The 15039-nt window shown below is 33.9% G+C and overlaps 2 protein-coding genes across 13 annotated transcripts; one reads left to right on the top strand and one right to left on the bottom strand.

Annotated features, from left to right (window-relative positions):
- Positions 1-547: 547 nt before the first annotated feature.
- LOC149743166 (myosin light chain 3, skeletal muscle isoform-like) lies at positions 548-5102 on the top strand. Of its 7 annotated transcripts, none has more exons than XM_089883549.1 (8): positions 554-577; positions 892-955; positions 1035-1062; positions 2240-2383; positions 2715-2888; positions 3317-3394; positions 4256-4310; positions 4887-5102. In XM_089883549.1, the coding sequence occupies exons 2-7, from the start codon at positions 953-955 to the stop codon at positions 4282-4284; spliced, it is 456 nt and encodes a 151-aa protein (XP_089739675.1). In that variant the 5' UTR covers positions 554-577; positions 892-952; the 3' UTR covers positions 4285-4310; positions 4887-5102. The 7 variants fall into 7 exon arrangements, with proteins under 7 accessions (XP_089739683.1, XP_089739675.1, XP_089739690.1 ...); XM_089883564.1 differs by having other exon boundaries at positions 4256-4321; XM_089883541.1 differs by lacking the exon at positions 4256-4310 and adding an exon at positions 3745-3788.
- A 2162-nt stretch (positions 5103-7264) lies between these two features.
- Positions 7265-14661, bottom strand: LOC149743165 (abl interactor 1-like). Of its 6 annotated transcripts, XM_089882872.1 has the most exons (12): positions 14422-14661; positions 13843-14010; positions 13460-13569; positions 12954-13100; positions 12389-12483; positions 11779-11871; positions 11017-11115; positions 10383-10566; positions 9665-9711; positions 9181-9294; positions 8630-8767; positions 7265-8276 (listed from the first exon to the last, which is right to left on the bottom strand). In XM_089882872.1, exons 1-12 carry the CDS (start codon positions 14536-14538, stop codon positions 8110-8112), a joined length of 1479 nt encoding a protein of 492 aa, XP_089738998.1. In that variant the 5' UTR covers positions 14539-14661; the 3' UTR covers positions 7265-8109. The 6 variants fall into 6 exon arrangements, 5 of the variants coding, with proteins under 5 accessions (XP_089738998.1, XP_089739021.1, XP_089739014.1 ...); XM_089882895.1 differs by lacking the exon at positions 9181-9294; XM_089882888.1 differs by lacking the exon at positions 11017-11115.
- Positions 14662-15039: the final 378 nt, after the last annotated feature.

Genomic DNA, 15039 nt, shown 5'->3' with positions numbered 1-15039 from the left:
AAACGACCACACGCGACGTTATACCTTTTTTTGTAACGTAAATTTAATATAGAGTATGTTGGGGTACGATAGTTCATGTTTTTCCTCACTTTTATGGACTGTTTAGTAGTTAACAAAGAATATTAACATAATTGTCCTCATGCGAGCTTTGTTAATTGGTAAAAGCACGATTGGGCAATATAATATATTATTTGTTAACGGTATCCATCTTACCCCATATTACTTAATGTTTGTTACATAATTGGCGATAGTAATGAGTTTACTATTCTGTATATCTTTTTGCCCTACCATTCCATTTAAATTTGTTTAGATAGTTGAAACATGAATATGATTGTTAAGTTCTGCAAGCATATAAAACCTTCGTGTTTGTAATATTTGACTTCTTATTTCCCAGAAATTGCACGAATCTCATCATGACGTCACACGAGTGCAGCGGAGAGACCTTGCCAACTGAGAGAAAGTAAGAAAAAGGCAAATTTATTTTGTTTAGGGTCCTTCACTTGACGAACTCAACAGTTGCGTGTGTGCGAGTACGTTGGATAGAGTTGGCACTACTTTAATCTTGGGTGGGGAAATAGTAAGTGTAATGTTAATTTAGCTGTGCACAGTTGGTATTGTGGAAATTAACTCAATGGAAATACTAAACGTTAGACAACCAACTGCGTTAAAATGCAGAACAGCAAGTCAGCCATTTTAGTTTTTTCGAATCGCGTTCGTAAAGCAAACAAGTGTACAACAATATAGCAAAAAGAATCGTGATGGTTTTAAATCGTGGTAATAAAGAAATAAAACATATCAAGCTTTTATGAGCCAGGACCTAAACGCAATTCGGACATAGTAACGGGGACCCAAAACCGTTGTTAACGCACAAAAACAAATATGTTTTAACAGGAACCTAGGACTTGTCATTAATAATTCTTGACCAAATTCGACATAAACACCACACATCAAAATGGTAAGTATGATTTACAGTTGTATTTTATTATTGTAAATACTAACTTTAGGTTGTGGAATAATACTGGTTTATTTTACAGAGCAATTTCTCCGACGAACAACTTTCAGGTAAATAAGCAAAATTTAATTTGTTATAGTGTCTAGAATTTTACAGAATTTGGCGCGTTTAGGTAAAAATGGCTCTGGCACCATTGTAGGGGACTAGAATGTTGTAGGTAATAGGAATTTCGTTCGGTCTGTGCTTTCTCAAACACAACAGCTGAAGTCACTAATCGTAGCTGTATCTCGTCTATCTTCCGTTTATCAGCGTTACGTCATACCGGCCGAGTGCCGCCCTGCGTGTGTGTGCGTACGCGTGCACTCCTTATTTGGTTTCGCCGTCGGTAGTTCGCGAAAAGCAAGCACGCCGCTGATTGGTCAATACCCGTCAGCTGCGCTGGTCGGCGCGGCTTTGAGCTTGTAGTGTTAATTGCTCGACCGCTTTAAAGTAAAACAAAATAATAAAGCAAACCCTCAAATTAGAACTAAACACTTAATCCAAACTTAGAAGTCTGGCGTGTGTCGCTATTAATGTTTACTCCTAAATTGCTTGACTTCATAGTGCGCATAATCAACACACAAACAGTTAATGGTTTCTATTCACATCCGGTTGCCTTTGTTTACATGAAACTATGTAGTCTGCTGTTGTCTAATTGTTTATATTATTAATTCTTTCTGGTACACACATGACAAGCTATTAAAATTAACCAAAACCTAGAGCAAGTACAACTGCATAACAACCTATAAATGACTAATAAAAGAACTTTCTAACTAGCAGTGATTCCCTAATCCTAACAAGCTGATGTACCATGCTGAACATTCCTGTATATTTAACATTAACATTGTAGAATTCAAAGAAGCTTTCGAGCTTTTCGATCGGGGTCAGGATAAAATCCCATACAGCCTTGTTGGTAGCCTTATTCGTGCCCTTGGTGATGACCCCACCAATGCCGACGTTAACAAAGTCCTTGGAAACCCTAAGAAAGAGGGTAACCCTCACCCCATCTTGTGAAATCACTACACACGCAGTGTTTGATGTAGTATGCTATCACAAGACAGAAGCATGGTGTATTTATAATGTATAGCACGTGTCAACGTTGTAAAATACCATACTTAACCCAACTTTTATATCCACCACTTTTATTCCACTTCTCTTTGCTTTTCATACCCAAAACACTTCACTCTGAAACTTTGTTTCACCTCTCATACCATACCCAACCCCCCCTGCTTGCCCACCACACCCCAGAATACAGAGATTGCTTTTCACTTTTCGACAAGACCGGCGAAGACAAAATTGCTTATTTCGAAGTGGGTGATTGCTTCAGAGCTTTTGGTCAAAATCCAACCAATGCTGAAGTAACCAAGGTTTTAAACAATCCCACACCAGAAGGTATTTTGCTGGTGGACTAAGTCCAACTTTAAAACTATAGTATTAGATGGCAGATGCATGTTAGCATTCACATTTTGCATTGTAATAAATTTTGTGAGCAGTTTTCCCATTCGCCATAAGTTTATCTGCATGTTGTGTTAATTGTAACTTTCAACTCCACAAATGTTTAATGTAAATTCAAAAAAAAAAATATATATATATATATATATATACATCGCTATTCTGAATTTACTTTATCCTTCTAAGCTATTTTTTATAATGAAAATGGCGACTTGGTATATGTGTTCCTCAATACAATAATATGTTATACTAATACCTAAATTCCATTTAGAACTCAACAGCAAGACCGTTACCTTCGAAGAATTCCTTCCCATGCTTGCCCAAATCAAGAGACAAGCTGTACCGAGCAACATTGAAGATTTCATTGAAGGTCTTAGAGTTTTTGACAAAGAAAACAACGGAACTGTAATGGGAGCTGAACTTAGACACGTGCTTGCCTCTCTTGGTAAGTTGTCATAATTTGCTCTACTTGCTTAAGCTAGGGTTTATGAAATTGTGTGTAGAGAAATAAGTCTTTTATGAAACTAACACTAATTAATGATCAAATTTCAGTTTACTTTGTGTCAAATATTTATAAAAAATATTATTTTTTTATTTTTTTTATTTGGCTTAGGCCATGGTTTTCTGTCAGGTTAAAAAGGAAACAGTTATACATTTAGTAGTAATAATAGGTAACCCCTAAACACTTAGTTACATGGTTTTGATAAGAGACCTCCTTGACATACTACCAAGTACATTAACTAGCATAAGTTGTTTTTCAGTTACACCTGATAAAATATGATACCTCCAGCTCCAACCTCATTTTTTACCATGAAAGTTTTTGTTAAGAGTATAATGACTAGTTTAGTCTGATTCATTCTTTTTTTAAACTAGGTGAGAAAATGAATGAAGAGGAAATTGAACAACTTATGGTTGGTCAGGAAGATACTAACGGCTGTGTCAATTATGAAGGTAAAAATATTAACACTCTTTCAGTTTGATATGCAGTACTAACTTGTATGTTGTAATGCATCATATGATAAATGTAATATTAGCGAGGCTGTGTATTTAAAAACCATTTAAATATATAATAGACTGTTAGTTTTCAACACAATAGACTGCACAGACCACAACACGTTTACCCTGTCTTTTTTTCCCGACCAATTATTAATACACCTAGCACACTAGTGTCCGAATAATCACATAAATAGTAGTACATTTACTAAGCAGTAAACACACATCTACTGTACTTAACTACTTTCCCACATATTTCCCTTTCTACTGTTTAATTTCAAACTCACTTTCTTATCTTCTATGCACAGCATTCTCCAAATACCTGATTGAGGGTTAACTCTGTTACTTCCTGGTAATATTCCACTTTCCTTTTACTGCACATTCATCACATACATCACTGTGTATGCAGCAAGACTCATGCCACCTATGTTATAAATTCAATTCATATATACATGTTAGCAAACAATCTTAGCCAACAATTTATATATGTTTTGAACTGTAAATAGTTTATACTTAAGTTTGAACACTACCTTTTCCTTGTTATTTTTTAATAAAATAAAAGGCCAAAATTGACCTATAAACCTTTTTTCCCTGACTATCAATGGAGTAAATTTCATTAATATTTTTATACGTTGTATGTATAAACATGAATACTTCAAAGAATACTGGTTCGGGCATTTATTTATTACTACTCAATTGACCATCAATGGGTTGAGTTTTATCACAGTTTTCATACGCACCAAACACACCATATCACTTAACAATCACTGTTGTTGGTGTTGATGTTTAGCTTACTAACATCACTTCATTCATATGTAGCTCTGGTCAAAATGGTAGCCAGCGGATAAGAATTAAAGAAGCTTCACCTTTTATAGTATGTTATAGGTGACCTGCATGTAGTAGTTGTCGAATGGAAACTTGTAATTATTGTTTGGACCAATGTTTTGTACCAACTGTTCCAGTTTAGTCTTAGCTAACATTTCTGAATTCTTTTTGATGCAATTCCGGTTTCATCTAACACACAATTGAATTTTGTTTTAGTATGACTGCATGTGTTTGAATATAAACAACTTTAACTAACCCTCTTTTATTAAATAAAAGAGAATTATTTTCTCTGGATGGTCAAATTTATTCTGCATTTCATTTCAACAGATAAAATGTGAAAACTTCACAATAATTTCATTTGTAATTAACAATTTTACAAATAATTCAATTTAGATGTATGTTTAATTGATAAAAATAGTAGAATAAATTCCACTCAAAAAAATGTCATTGCCACGCCATATAGTTTTTTGCAATCATGTATGTGCTACTTACATAACCCATAACTACTTACATAATCTACAGGCATTGCCTTAAGCCCAAGTTTCAAATTAGACTGTCTGTTAAACAACATATACATTAGTACAATAATAATTAAAGCCACTTAATATTGTTTTTGTTTCCACAGCTTTTATTAGTCTCATTCTAAGTGGCTAAAGAACTGGAAATGACTGGCAATTTGACAAAGACACCATCCCTATTCATTTAGAAGTACTTACCAATTATCTATATAGAGAATGTAAAGAAATATTTGTAACTGCGGTTTTGCAACTGTCTGATCATCAGCCTATAGTATTACAGCTAATTTTTTCGCATGAAGTGTAAATAAAGTTTCGTAATCAGACCGGTGTTTTGATTAGTCAGAAAGTAGCAAAGTCGTTACACCATTATACATACCTATTGAACCCTGGACAACAATTTGCGCAAATGTGATTTGCTTGCCAATACTAATTAATAACTCGTATGGAGAAAGAACTGATTAATTGCACCAATCGTTATGTGTATACCTGATTTTCAATCGTAATCCTCTTGTCGGCAAATAAAACTTTAATAAAAACAATTGTTTTGTTTTGTCACAAATCACTAATATTTCGAACCATGTGAGGTATATAGTTATGACAGAACATGTTCTCATCCTCTTTTCTCGTCTCATTTGGCAATATATAGTAGAGTAGGGAAAGATGGGACACATTTAGCGCACAGTATCCAAATATCCTGGTCGTGTTCTGAACAATTAACAACAGTTTATGAAAGTCATGAGGAATTAGTTTTATAATTCTTTGAATGTTCTTTATTCCAGTGTCCCATCTTACCCCACCCTGAATGAATGAATACACAGAATATTTACAGAATTAAGTAACCGTAGCCCCGCGAATACAAAAGAGCGTTGTTATTGCTTAAAATACACCCCGTAGTACTGTATAACCAATGAGTGTTCATTGGGTTATAGTTATACCGTCGAATTTTCTACAGAAATGCGCACACGCTGACGACAGTAAATTCATTTAAAGTTAAGCTTCAAGGTTTAAATAGTGTACGCTGCGATAACGAGCCGGGAGCTTTGACCACCCTACTATACGTCGCAACCATTAAATCCTGATATACCATGTTCAGCTCATGTTAACAAACAAAGAGCGATGCGAATAGTAGTTCCCTCACCCTCAACTGAAAATAATAAAAATAACAAAGTTCGGTATACGTAATCGTTAATGTGTGTCTGCCAAATTGGGATAGATTGTATTTGTATAGCAGTTTATGATTTGATGAGTTTGAGAAACGCAGAGACAGTTATAAACGTCATGTCGTGATTCGTCAACCCTATGATGATTTATGTAGCAATGAAATGTATGTTAATGACGAATGCAAATTGTGTCAATTCAAATTGTGTACTTCGCTCAGGAGTATAAAACAATAAAAAGAAAAAGCGCTTTGTGAAAACTGTCCATTGACCATTATACAGAGATTAAACGAACAGTTATAACTGTATTTTATTGTACACGCATATATATATATACACTGCTATAGCCTCGAGCTCAGCAACGTACTTTCTTAACTTTACATCAGATCAGCCTATTAAACCTAGCGTATACAGCGATACGTACTATTGACCATAAGCGATAGTTCCCCAGATAGTGACGTGTGTTCGTTGCCTGTAAATGGTTCTTGCATGAACCGCCCCTATTCTATTACGTCACAATCCCCAGTAGAGATAATCTATTTCTGCCTGACATATGTCATCTGACAGGCAGCTGTGTTCATTAAGGCTATGCATGCTAAACTAAGTCGAGTTGGGGCTGTGATATTACGTAAAGATAATTAGCCATCTATACTTTACCCAACCATAAGCGGCATAATCTAAGCTGGCAAACTAAATCATGCTTATAAAAGGCTATTACAAAATCAACGAAATTTTACGTTTCGATATAGTTTGATGATACTTGGTTCATTTTAAATTGAAAATAATAACCCGAGACGAAGCTGAGTAGCTGACGGAAGTGACACATCAAGCTTTTATAGTATGTATAGTAGAGTGGGGGAAGATAGGACACCTTTAGCACATAATATCCAAGTATTCTGATCGTGTTTTGAACAGTCATGAACGGTCTATGGGAGTCGTGAGGATACGGTTTTATACCTCTCTGAATCTTCTTTGTTTACTACTAAATGGGACGAGAAAATAAAATAAAAAGGTATCCCATCTCACCCCACCCTACTATATGTTTGATAGTTAGAAAAGTGACCAGGGTTTTTCAAGTTTAAACTCCAAAACGGCGTTCTAATTAATAAGGGCGAGGCCCCGCAGTGTGGCAAGTCATGGGTCCTAAGATTTAGGCCAGGATTGGCCCATATAACGACGTTACTAAGTAATGTGGAATGGACGGCAAATGAACATCTGTTGCCATCCTAATGCTTGTACACCACCTAACGGCAACGCAAACTAATATACCACGGCCATTGCACGTTTGAAAATGGTCACAAGTTACCGCAAATAACATTAGACACAGATTTATGCATCTGGATATATTTACAATGTTTAGTAATGCGCACAACAGAACAATCCAAATTAAAATGGCTACAAAAGTGCTTTACAAAATTATCATATAAATACTTGTCAATTTGGCTCATATTTAATTATGTATGACACAAAGATGTTTTGCATTTTGAGAAACATCATATTTCAAGTCTTTTTAACAGACATTTATAAAGTTAATAATGATGCTGTTTTTTTAGGGAAATAAAAAAATGGGGCTTGAATATGTGTTGATTGGTGTGATGGCTATTTTGATTAGCATTAAACAAACAGTGTTACAATTTCAAATTAAACTCCAACCCCAAATTTAAAATATTTAACCCAAAAAATTTAACAGTGGGCTTAACTTTGACACTGCATGGAAGAGCATTATAAAGTACATACAACAATATACAGATAAGGGCTAATATATACACACATCACCTACATAGATACATTGCTACACAAAAAGAGACAAAACATACTGATACAATAATAATACTTCAGTATGTAATGATTGGGAACAGAATATTTGATTTTGTAAAGTAGCAAGCAGAAGCTATTTTGAAGTAATAGAGCCAATATTACAAAGAATTTGCATTTTATGAAGGTGGGATTTTTAGTTACAACTAAAACGTTGTGTGGGTGTATTAAATGTATGCGGAACTAGCGTTTGATTGAAACACTCTATAATGCAGTAGCTTGTATCAAAGGTTTGTATATTTGCAAATCAAAATCACCATGTTATGATATTTTATACAGACAAACCAATTCATGTTGTGGTGTTTAAGGCACACATCTGCACCAACGAGAATGTGGCTTAACAACTGGATTCAAAGTTTTAAGTGCTGACAGCTTCAGCATAATTTCCTGGGAAAAGCCCGGTGACCCCATCAAGAACCCCTTCATACCAACCATCGTCATTCTTACGAACAACGTAAACTACTTGATCTTCCTTTAAGTTTAATTCATCAGAATTCTCAGCTGAATAGTCGTATATAACCACAACTGAAAAAAAACAGAGAAAGAATGTTATCAGAATGTGTGTTTATATTTTTATATATTAAATGCATGTAAAGTGCGCAAATCAGTTAGAACCAAGCATGAAATATCACCTTCTATGTTATGTATAATGCACATACATCCATTCACATCCATAATTTATCGAGTTTGCAATTCTAAGCAATGGCCTATAAAAATGGTTTCTGTTTCAAAAACCCATACCCTATATATGTCTGGCACTGTAGCAAAGTGGTTAGTACACCCGCCTCTAATCCAGAGGTAATGAGTTCAAGGCTTGTGGCTGGTAACATTGAGGTCGTATGTGTTACACTTATCACAAAAAAAGTAAAACTTTTTACCTTTTTCAAGGTAACTTTTGGGTGCCCAGCTTGGCTCTGTTGAGTAATCTCCTGGTGAACTATCATAACTTGATGGAGTTCCCATGGAGGGTGGAGGTGGTGGCAATACATCTCCTCCAGCCATTGGTGGTACACCACCTTTGCATAAAATGGTGTTAAAATTTTCAGAAAAATACTTTATACAGAAAAATATAATGTCTAAATATATAAATTTTGTTTTTGAGAGAAATAATTGTGACAGGTCTGGTTTTTATCTGGTTTTTATAACTATATAAATTAGTAGCGGAGATATATAATTGTACAGGAAATAAAATTGTATCCTACCTGTACATTGCGTGGCTCAAGCATTGTGTATAATTTTATACACTAAGATGTAAAAATAATAATAACAAACAAAACACGTTGGTAATAAATGACACCTCGAACAAAAAACACCACATACATTTACAACATTTAACATTCCAACGAAAACTAAACAAATACAAAAAATTGAAAAAATATTTATTGTCCTAAAACTTTGTTTTGTGGAATTGACATAACAAATACTCCACCTATTTTAGCAGGGAAGCCAGTGGTGGGTAAACTGGGGACTCTCCCCACAACCCCCATGTACGGGGGCCTTGAACTCATAAAATCATCTGGGGGAGGGGGTGGTAAGTCCATAACTGTCGGGGTAAAAAGCGTTCAATGCAGTTGAATATTGGAAAATTGATTTTTTTTCGAGCAAGACAAACAACCATGCGAGACAATCCATCATATCCATGCAACATGAAATGAAAGACAAACAAGATGCGTTTATTAATAATATTAAGCTCTTCATGGATTCATCACCACCTGATAAATCAAAGTTAATTTGTAAAACCAGGTTTTGGTTATCCGATAATTTATTAAACAAACATTTGAACTTTTAATCATTTTTCTTCTCAGCAAGCATCATTTTTATCCAACACAAGTTACACAACCACCACATAAATTAAAAAGTTAGAAAACCTACAACATTTACGTGCAAACATGTACATAAAAATCTTATAAAACCTGATGTAGTAGCGTAATTCTCTGCCGACCCTCCAACTACTGGAGCTCTAAAATAAGGAAAAAATTATGTATGGTTGTTTTCCTTATGTAAGTTGTTAGTTCTAACAATAGGAAAACAGTTTAAACGAATGAGATTTATTGTTTCCTATTTTGTACCGTGATCATTAAATTAGTATTTTTCAAATTATTTCAGTAGGGTGACTGTCACTGTCACTGCCACTGAGCAATTACCAGCTATAAAACACCAGCCTTTCAAAAAGAAAGTTATCTGTTCGTCAAAACAACATAGATGTTAAGTTAACTTTAACAACTTGAAAAATGATAGCAATAAACTCTTGATGATTTCCTGTTTTGATCCATGACAAGTAAGAACTGACTATAAAACTACATAATAATACAAAAACAAAATACAACTTTTAAAACGACCATGTAAATAAAGAGGTTGATCCTTGTTTTATATTTACAGAATTAGAATGAAGACTATCGATATCACATACCATAAAAAGGGTGTAATATCATTCTTACAGTTGCAGATATTTGGATAAAAGACTGAATTGAAATCACATTCGTTAATAATCACATATTGCATAAGAAAAATAGGGGGATATCGTTCTCATAGTTAAAGATTTTGAAAAAAATACTAAGTAAACATTAGTACTAAGACAACATTAGCCAAAAAAATACTAATATTTTAAGTTAACATTAACTTGTTACCCACCTCCCGTTATATCCAATATTTGGGGTGCTATAACCCCCGCTGGACTCTGGGGATGTTGTTGCCGATGGTAACAACACTGGGGGTGGTGGGGGAACTCCCTGGGGTGACATAGCCCCAAATGGTGGGGGAGGGGGCATCGAAGAATTCATGGGGGGAGGTGGAGGGGGAATGGATGATGTCATGGCTGGAACAAGTTTAAAAATAGGTTTCGAAAATTAGTTCAGTAAATTTTAAACCGAATTTTTATTTTAAAAAAGTACAGTAAATTGAAGGGAAATATTGCATTTATTTAAATTACTATATTTTACTAATGCAAGATATTTTTACCTCTATACCTTTTATGTCTGCGTGAAGCATGGGAGTTAATAATTTTTATCGAATTTCAGAAAAACCAAAGTAAAATATTGTATTCTTTCTAATTGGTAAATTTCCCACATGAAAGATATTCTAGGGGTAATGGGCCAAGCGAAACCTGGCCTAAATCCTACAAACCATGTGGCGCATTGCTGTGAGACCTCACCCACATAGAATGTTAGATATTCTGGTTCAGTTAGTTTTTACGACTGAGTAAACAGCCATATCGAGGGTACTGTTTGTTAAAGTTAACACCAACGTGAAAAAACACAGTGTGTACCTGGCGGAGGCGGTGGTGGGGGGGCTGAGATATTGTTGCTGGCAGGTGGGGTTGGTGCTTGTGGTGGCGGTGGTGGCATGCTTGACACTGGTGTGCTACCTAGTTTTGTTACCATGGTAACTAGTTAGTGGGTGACTTAGTATAGGAATTTATACTTGGTGTCGCTTATTGTCAAAACAGTATTGTGCAGCTGAGGTATGGACCATGTATGTTTGAAGGTAATTCGCAAACTTGGTGTAGGCATTGTAGTAAAATGCGTATTTATGTTTGGAATTATTAGTTTAATTTCAAAAACTGATCTGTCTAGAAAACTTCATAATGGCTCCAACACCTTTATAATTGACCCTTTGGTATTTCAACATTCCAAAGAGGGGTTTAGTTGGTAAAAGATTTCTTTAGATATATTTTATGTATGTTAGTGGTTATTGTAGCTGTACACAGCAATACATACGATAATGGCCAGACTTTTAACAGTGGTAGTAGGGCCATTTAACAGTTCAGAAGATTTGCTGCTGCTGACCTGTAAGTATTGTTAATTGGAAAACCAAACCAAACCCCATGCAGTGATAAGTAAAATGGATCATGAGTCCCAAACATGCAATGAAAAAAGTTGGAGAGAAAGTTTTTTGGGCAAAACTTATAGGTCCAAAAACAATATACAAGGTGTAAATCCATTTTTGCACAAAAACAAAATGCAGCATTTTAAGCAAAAAATAAATGAATATGCAGGCAACCCTGGATAACCAGTAGTTCTGTATGTACCCGGTAAATATCCAGTGCTGGAACTCCTGCTGCCAGAGCCTGAACTGCTGTTTGAGTGGGTTCGGTTTCTGTACATTGATGGCAATCGGCGGGCTAACGATATCCAGGATACAAGGAATCATAGGTTAAGCATGCATGTAGCTATGTTAGGTGACATGCTTACGGATTAATCGCAAATTTTTAAAGAGATTGCTTCATGTGAGATTATATTAAAAAACATGGGATGCTTAATTTAGTAGTTTTCAACCATACACTAACAATATGGCCCATTATTTCAAGATAATAAATGAATGACCCCCTTATACAGAAATTGTAATACAAAATGACTAACTCTGTAAATTGTTTTGGTTTTTATTGCCATTTATTATTGTCTCCAACAAAAAACATTTTTTATCAGGTTAAAAAATAAAAATCACTGACTTTATAACAAGCTTTGCGGAAATTAAACTTAAAATCGTTATTTTTTTTATCTTTTTAGACAGAATTTTAACATAAAAATATAATTGTTCACCCACCAGATTTTGATAAATTTCTGATTTAGTTTAAAACCATGCATGGTTATTATTGTTTACCCAGAAATCAATTTGAACAAAGAAATATATTGACTTACTTTGGCTATACTCTTGTGGTACAGTCGGTGCTTTAACAGGGCGTAGAGTTCCATAACCACTGACATTGCTTTTCAAACTATCACGTTTGGAACCACTGTGAAAAAGTAAATTATTGATTTTAATCTTTGATGATATACAATGGAGATATTTTCTTTTTGAAGTAAGTTTAAGCAGGAAAATAAAAAGGTTGTTCAACATCCTACACAAGAGGAAGGACAGTTATAAACAAAATATGACACTATAAAAAACATTACCTGTAGACTATTGAAATAAACTGTTAAAATAATATATATATATATCATAAAACTAAAAAAATAATTTCAGCTGTAAATAAAGAAAACGGTATATTATATACTTTTAAACAATTTTATATATATATATGTAAAATTAAAGGAATTTAAAACCATTAAAACGTAGCCTATTAGAATAAAATGTCATGAAACTAAAATAATGAATAAATTTCATGAATAAATAGAGAAAAGGTACTTTTTATACAATGTTATATAAATATATAAATTTATAATATAATTAAAGAACTTTAATGTATTTATATCTAAATCTTACCCTTCAGAAGGACTTTGAGTTTTCTTTGTGCTTACAGCAGATGGTCTTCTCATGGTCCCAGCATTTGGTTGTGAGTTGAGTTTAACTCCATGTCCAATGTCATCTAACTCAGTGTAATCAACTGGTTTTCTTACATATTTAACTGGTCTGGAATAAGTAGCTTAGGTTAGTAAAAAGATTTAGAAAAGAAGGACTAAAGGTTTCACCAGAGATTAGCATAAAAATTAAAATGAACTAAAGAACAAAACTAATAAAAGGTACCAATCGTTGTTCTTATAAGTGTTTTGGTAAAAATCTAAATCTTGTGAAGTAACATTTATAATTATTTAAACAGAAAATAGGATAAATTATTAAATTTCAAATTTGATTGTGTCAAAGATGTGATATAATATTCTCTAATATTATCTTTAACTTCATAAATACAGCCAGCTTTGATTATGTTTTTAGCCTATATTCTACATACTTGTATTTACTTCTAAACATCTGCAATTCTGCATACTACTTACCTGTCTTGAGTAGTTGGAGCCACAATTTGATGCGAGCGAGTAATGATTTTGTTGGTTGTTAGCAAACCTATTTCCCTGCGTGCCACTTTTTCTTTGTGGATGTCAACAGTCTGAAAAATTTAAACAGACATGCGATGGTAGTGGTACACATGTGAAATTTACATAACATATTTTTGTCCATAAGTTTATTTATACCTCTGATTGCTTTATTTAAAAAAAAGGGACTTCACAGCAAAATGACAGTTGTTAAAATACGTTAAGGATAAAATTTACCGGAATATAATAATTAACAGTCATGTTTGTTTAACCTAATGCCATAAAAAACTATCTAGCATATAGATTATGTCTAGTTACACAAAACAGTTTACAAACACAGTGTATACCTGTGAAATGTTATTGATAGCAGAATCCATAGAGTTAAGTTGTGCTGCTTGAATATCAAGCATTTGTAGCATATTGCTGGCCAATGTATTAATTTGATAAGCCACCGACGCAAGAGATTGAGTTGTGTAGTTCTTTGTTTCCTCTAAAGCAGTTTTCTTGTTTGGGTCCTGTCAAAAAGCATACACAGAATATGTTAAAGTTAAGAGCATATTTACAAAAGTTGTTTTCCATACAGGTAAGCTTCTTTACAGCGAGAGACCTGTGATTTAGGACTAGTTGGCCGACTTGGCCCATTACTCATGCAAGCGGTTACAGTCTTACAGATATTATATGCTAAATAAAGATGATAGACTTACAAATAAGTAAACTATTTATTGTATTCCATTAAGCTAAATTTACACAAGTTTAATAGGCACTGGTGAAGAATCTTTTGGTACATAGCAGAGTAGGCTGGTGGAAAGTGTTGGTGGTTAGGTGTTGATGGTTAGGGAGTTAGTGGTTAGCAAATAAGGTGGGGGGGAAGATTCTTCACTAGCACGGTTTAATAATTTATCGTCATTGGTTATAAAACATTTTACCTCAATATATCGTTGTTGGCAATATGTTGCCACTTTCTTCAAGTTATTATGACTATCGAGCAAAGCATTTCGACCAGCTGGAATCTCTTGTTCCAATAGCATTTGCAACTCCGCCATATTTACTTATTTAAACTTACAGATTTAACAACAAACTAAATTAAGAAGAAAACAGCCAATTGTATTACGTAAGCCAAAGCCACCATATCCTTAAACTAAACAGTTAAATCTAAACTAAAGAAAAACATGTCTCACTTAGAAAAATATGGAACATTTTGCGGATTCTATATAACATTTTTAAAAGAAAATTAAAAAGAAGATATTATTTCCGTTTCTAAAAATAGCCAACAACACTTCACATATTTACAACCAAAAACGAAACTACCTTGATTTCGCTAGGTGGTGCAATTAACCTATGTAAAGTTGCACTAAATTTGTGTAAATTAGGCATTAAATAGTGCTGCAACTTATTTACACAACTTTATAAGTTTAAAACTGATTATATCAGTGAATGACGTATTATATAATAGATTTATTATGTAGTGACGTCATACATTTTGTAAACATTCTACAGCATTCTGCTTTACAATAATAACTGAAAAGTAAAAATTTGCGTATAGT

This window comes from Ciona robusta, chromosome 1 (assembly GCF_009617815.1).
Source record: "Ciona robusta chromosome 1, ASM961781v2".
NCBI lineage: Eukaryota > Metazoa > Chordata > Ascidiacea > Phlebobranchia > Cionidae > Ciona > Ciona robusta.
Note: the sequence above shows the minus strand (reverse complement) of the source record. Positions and strands in the feature narration are given on the sequence as shown.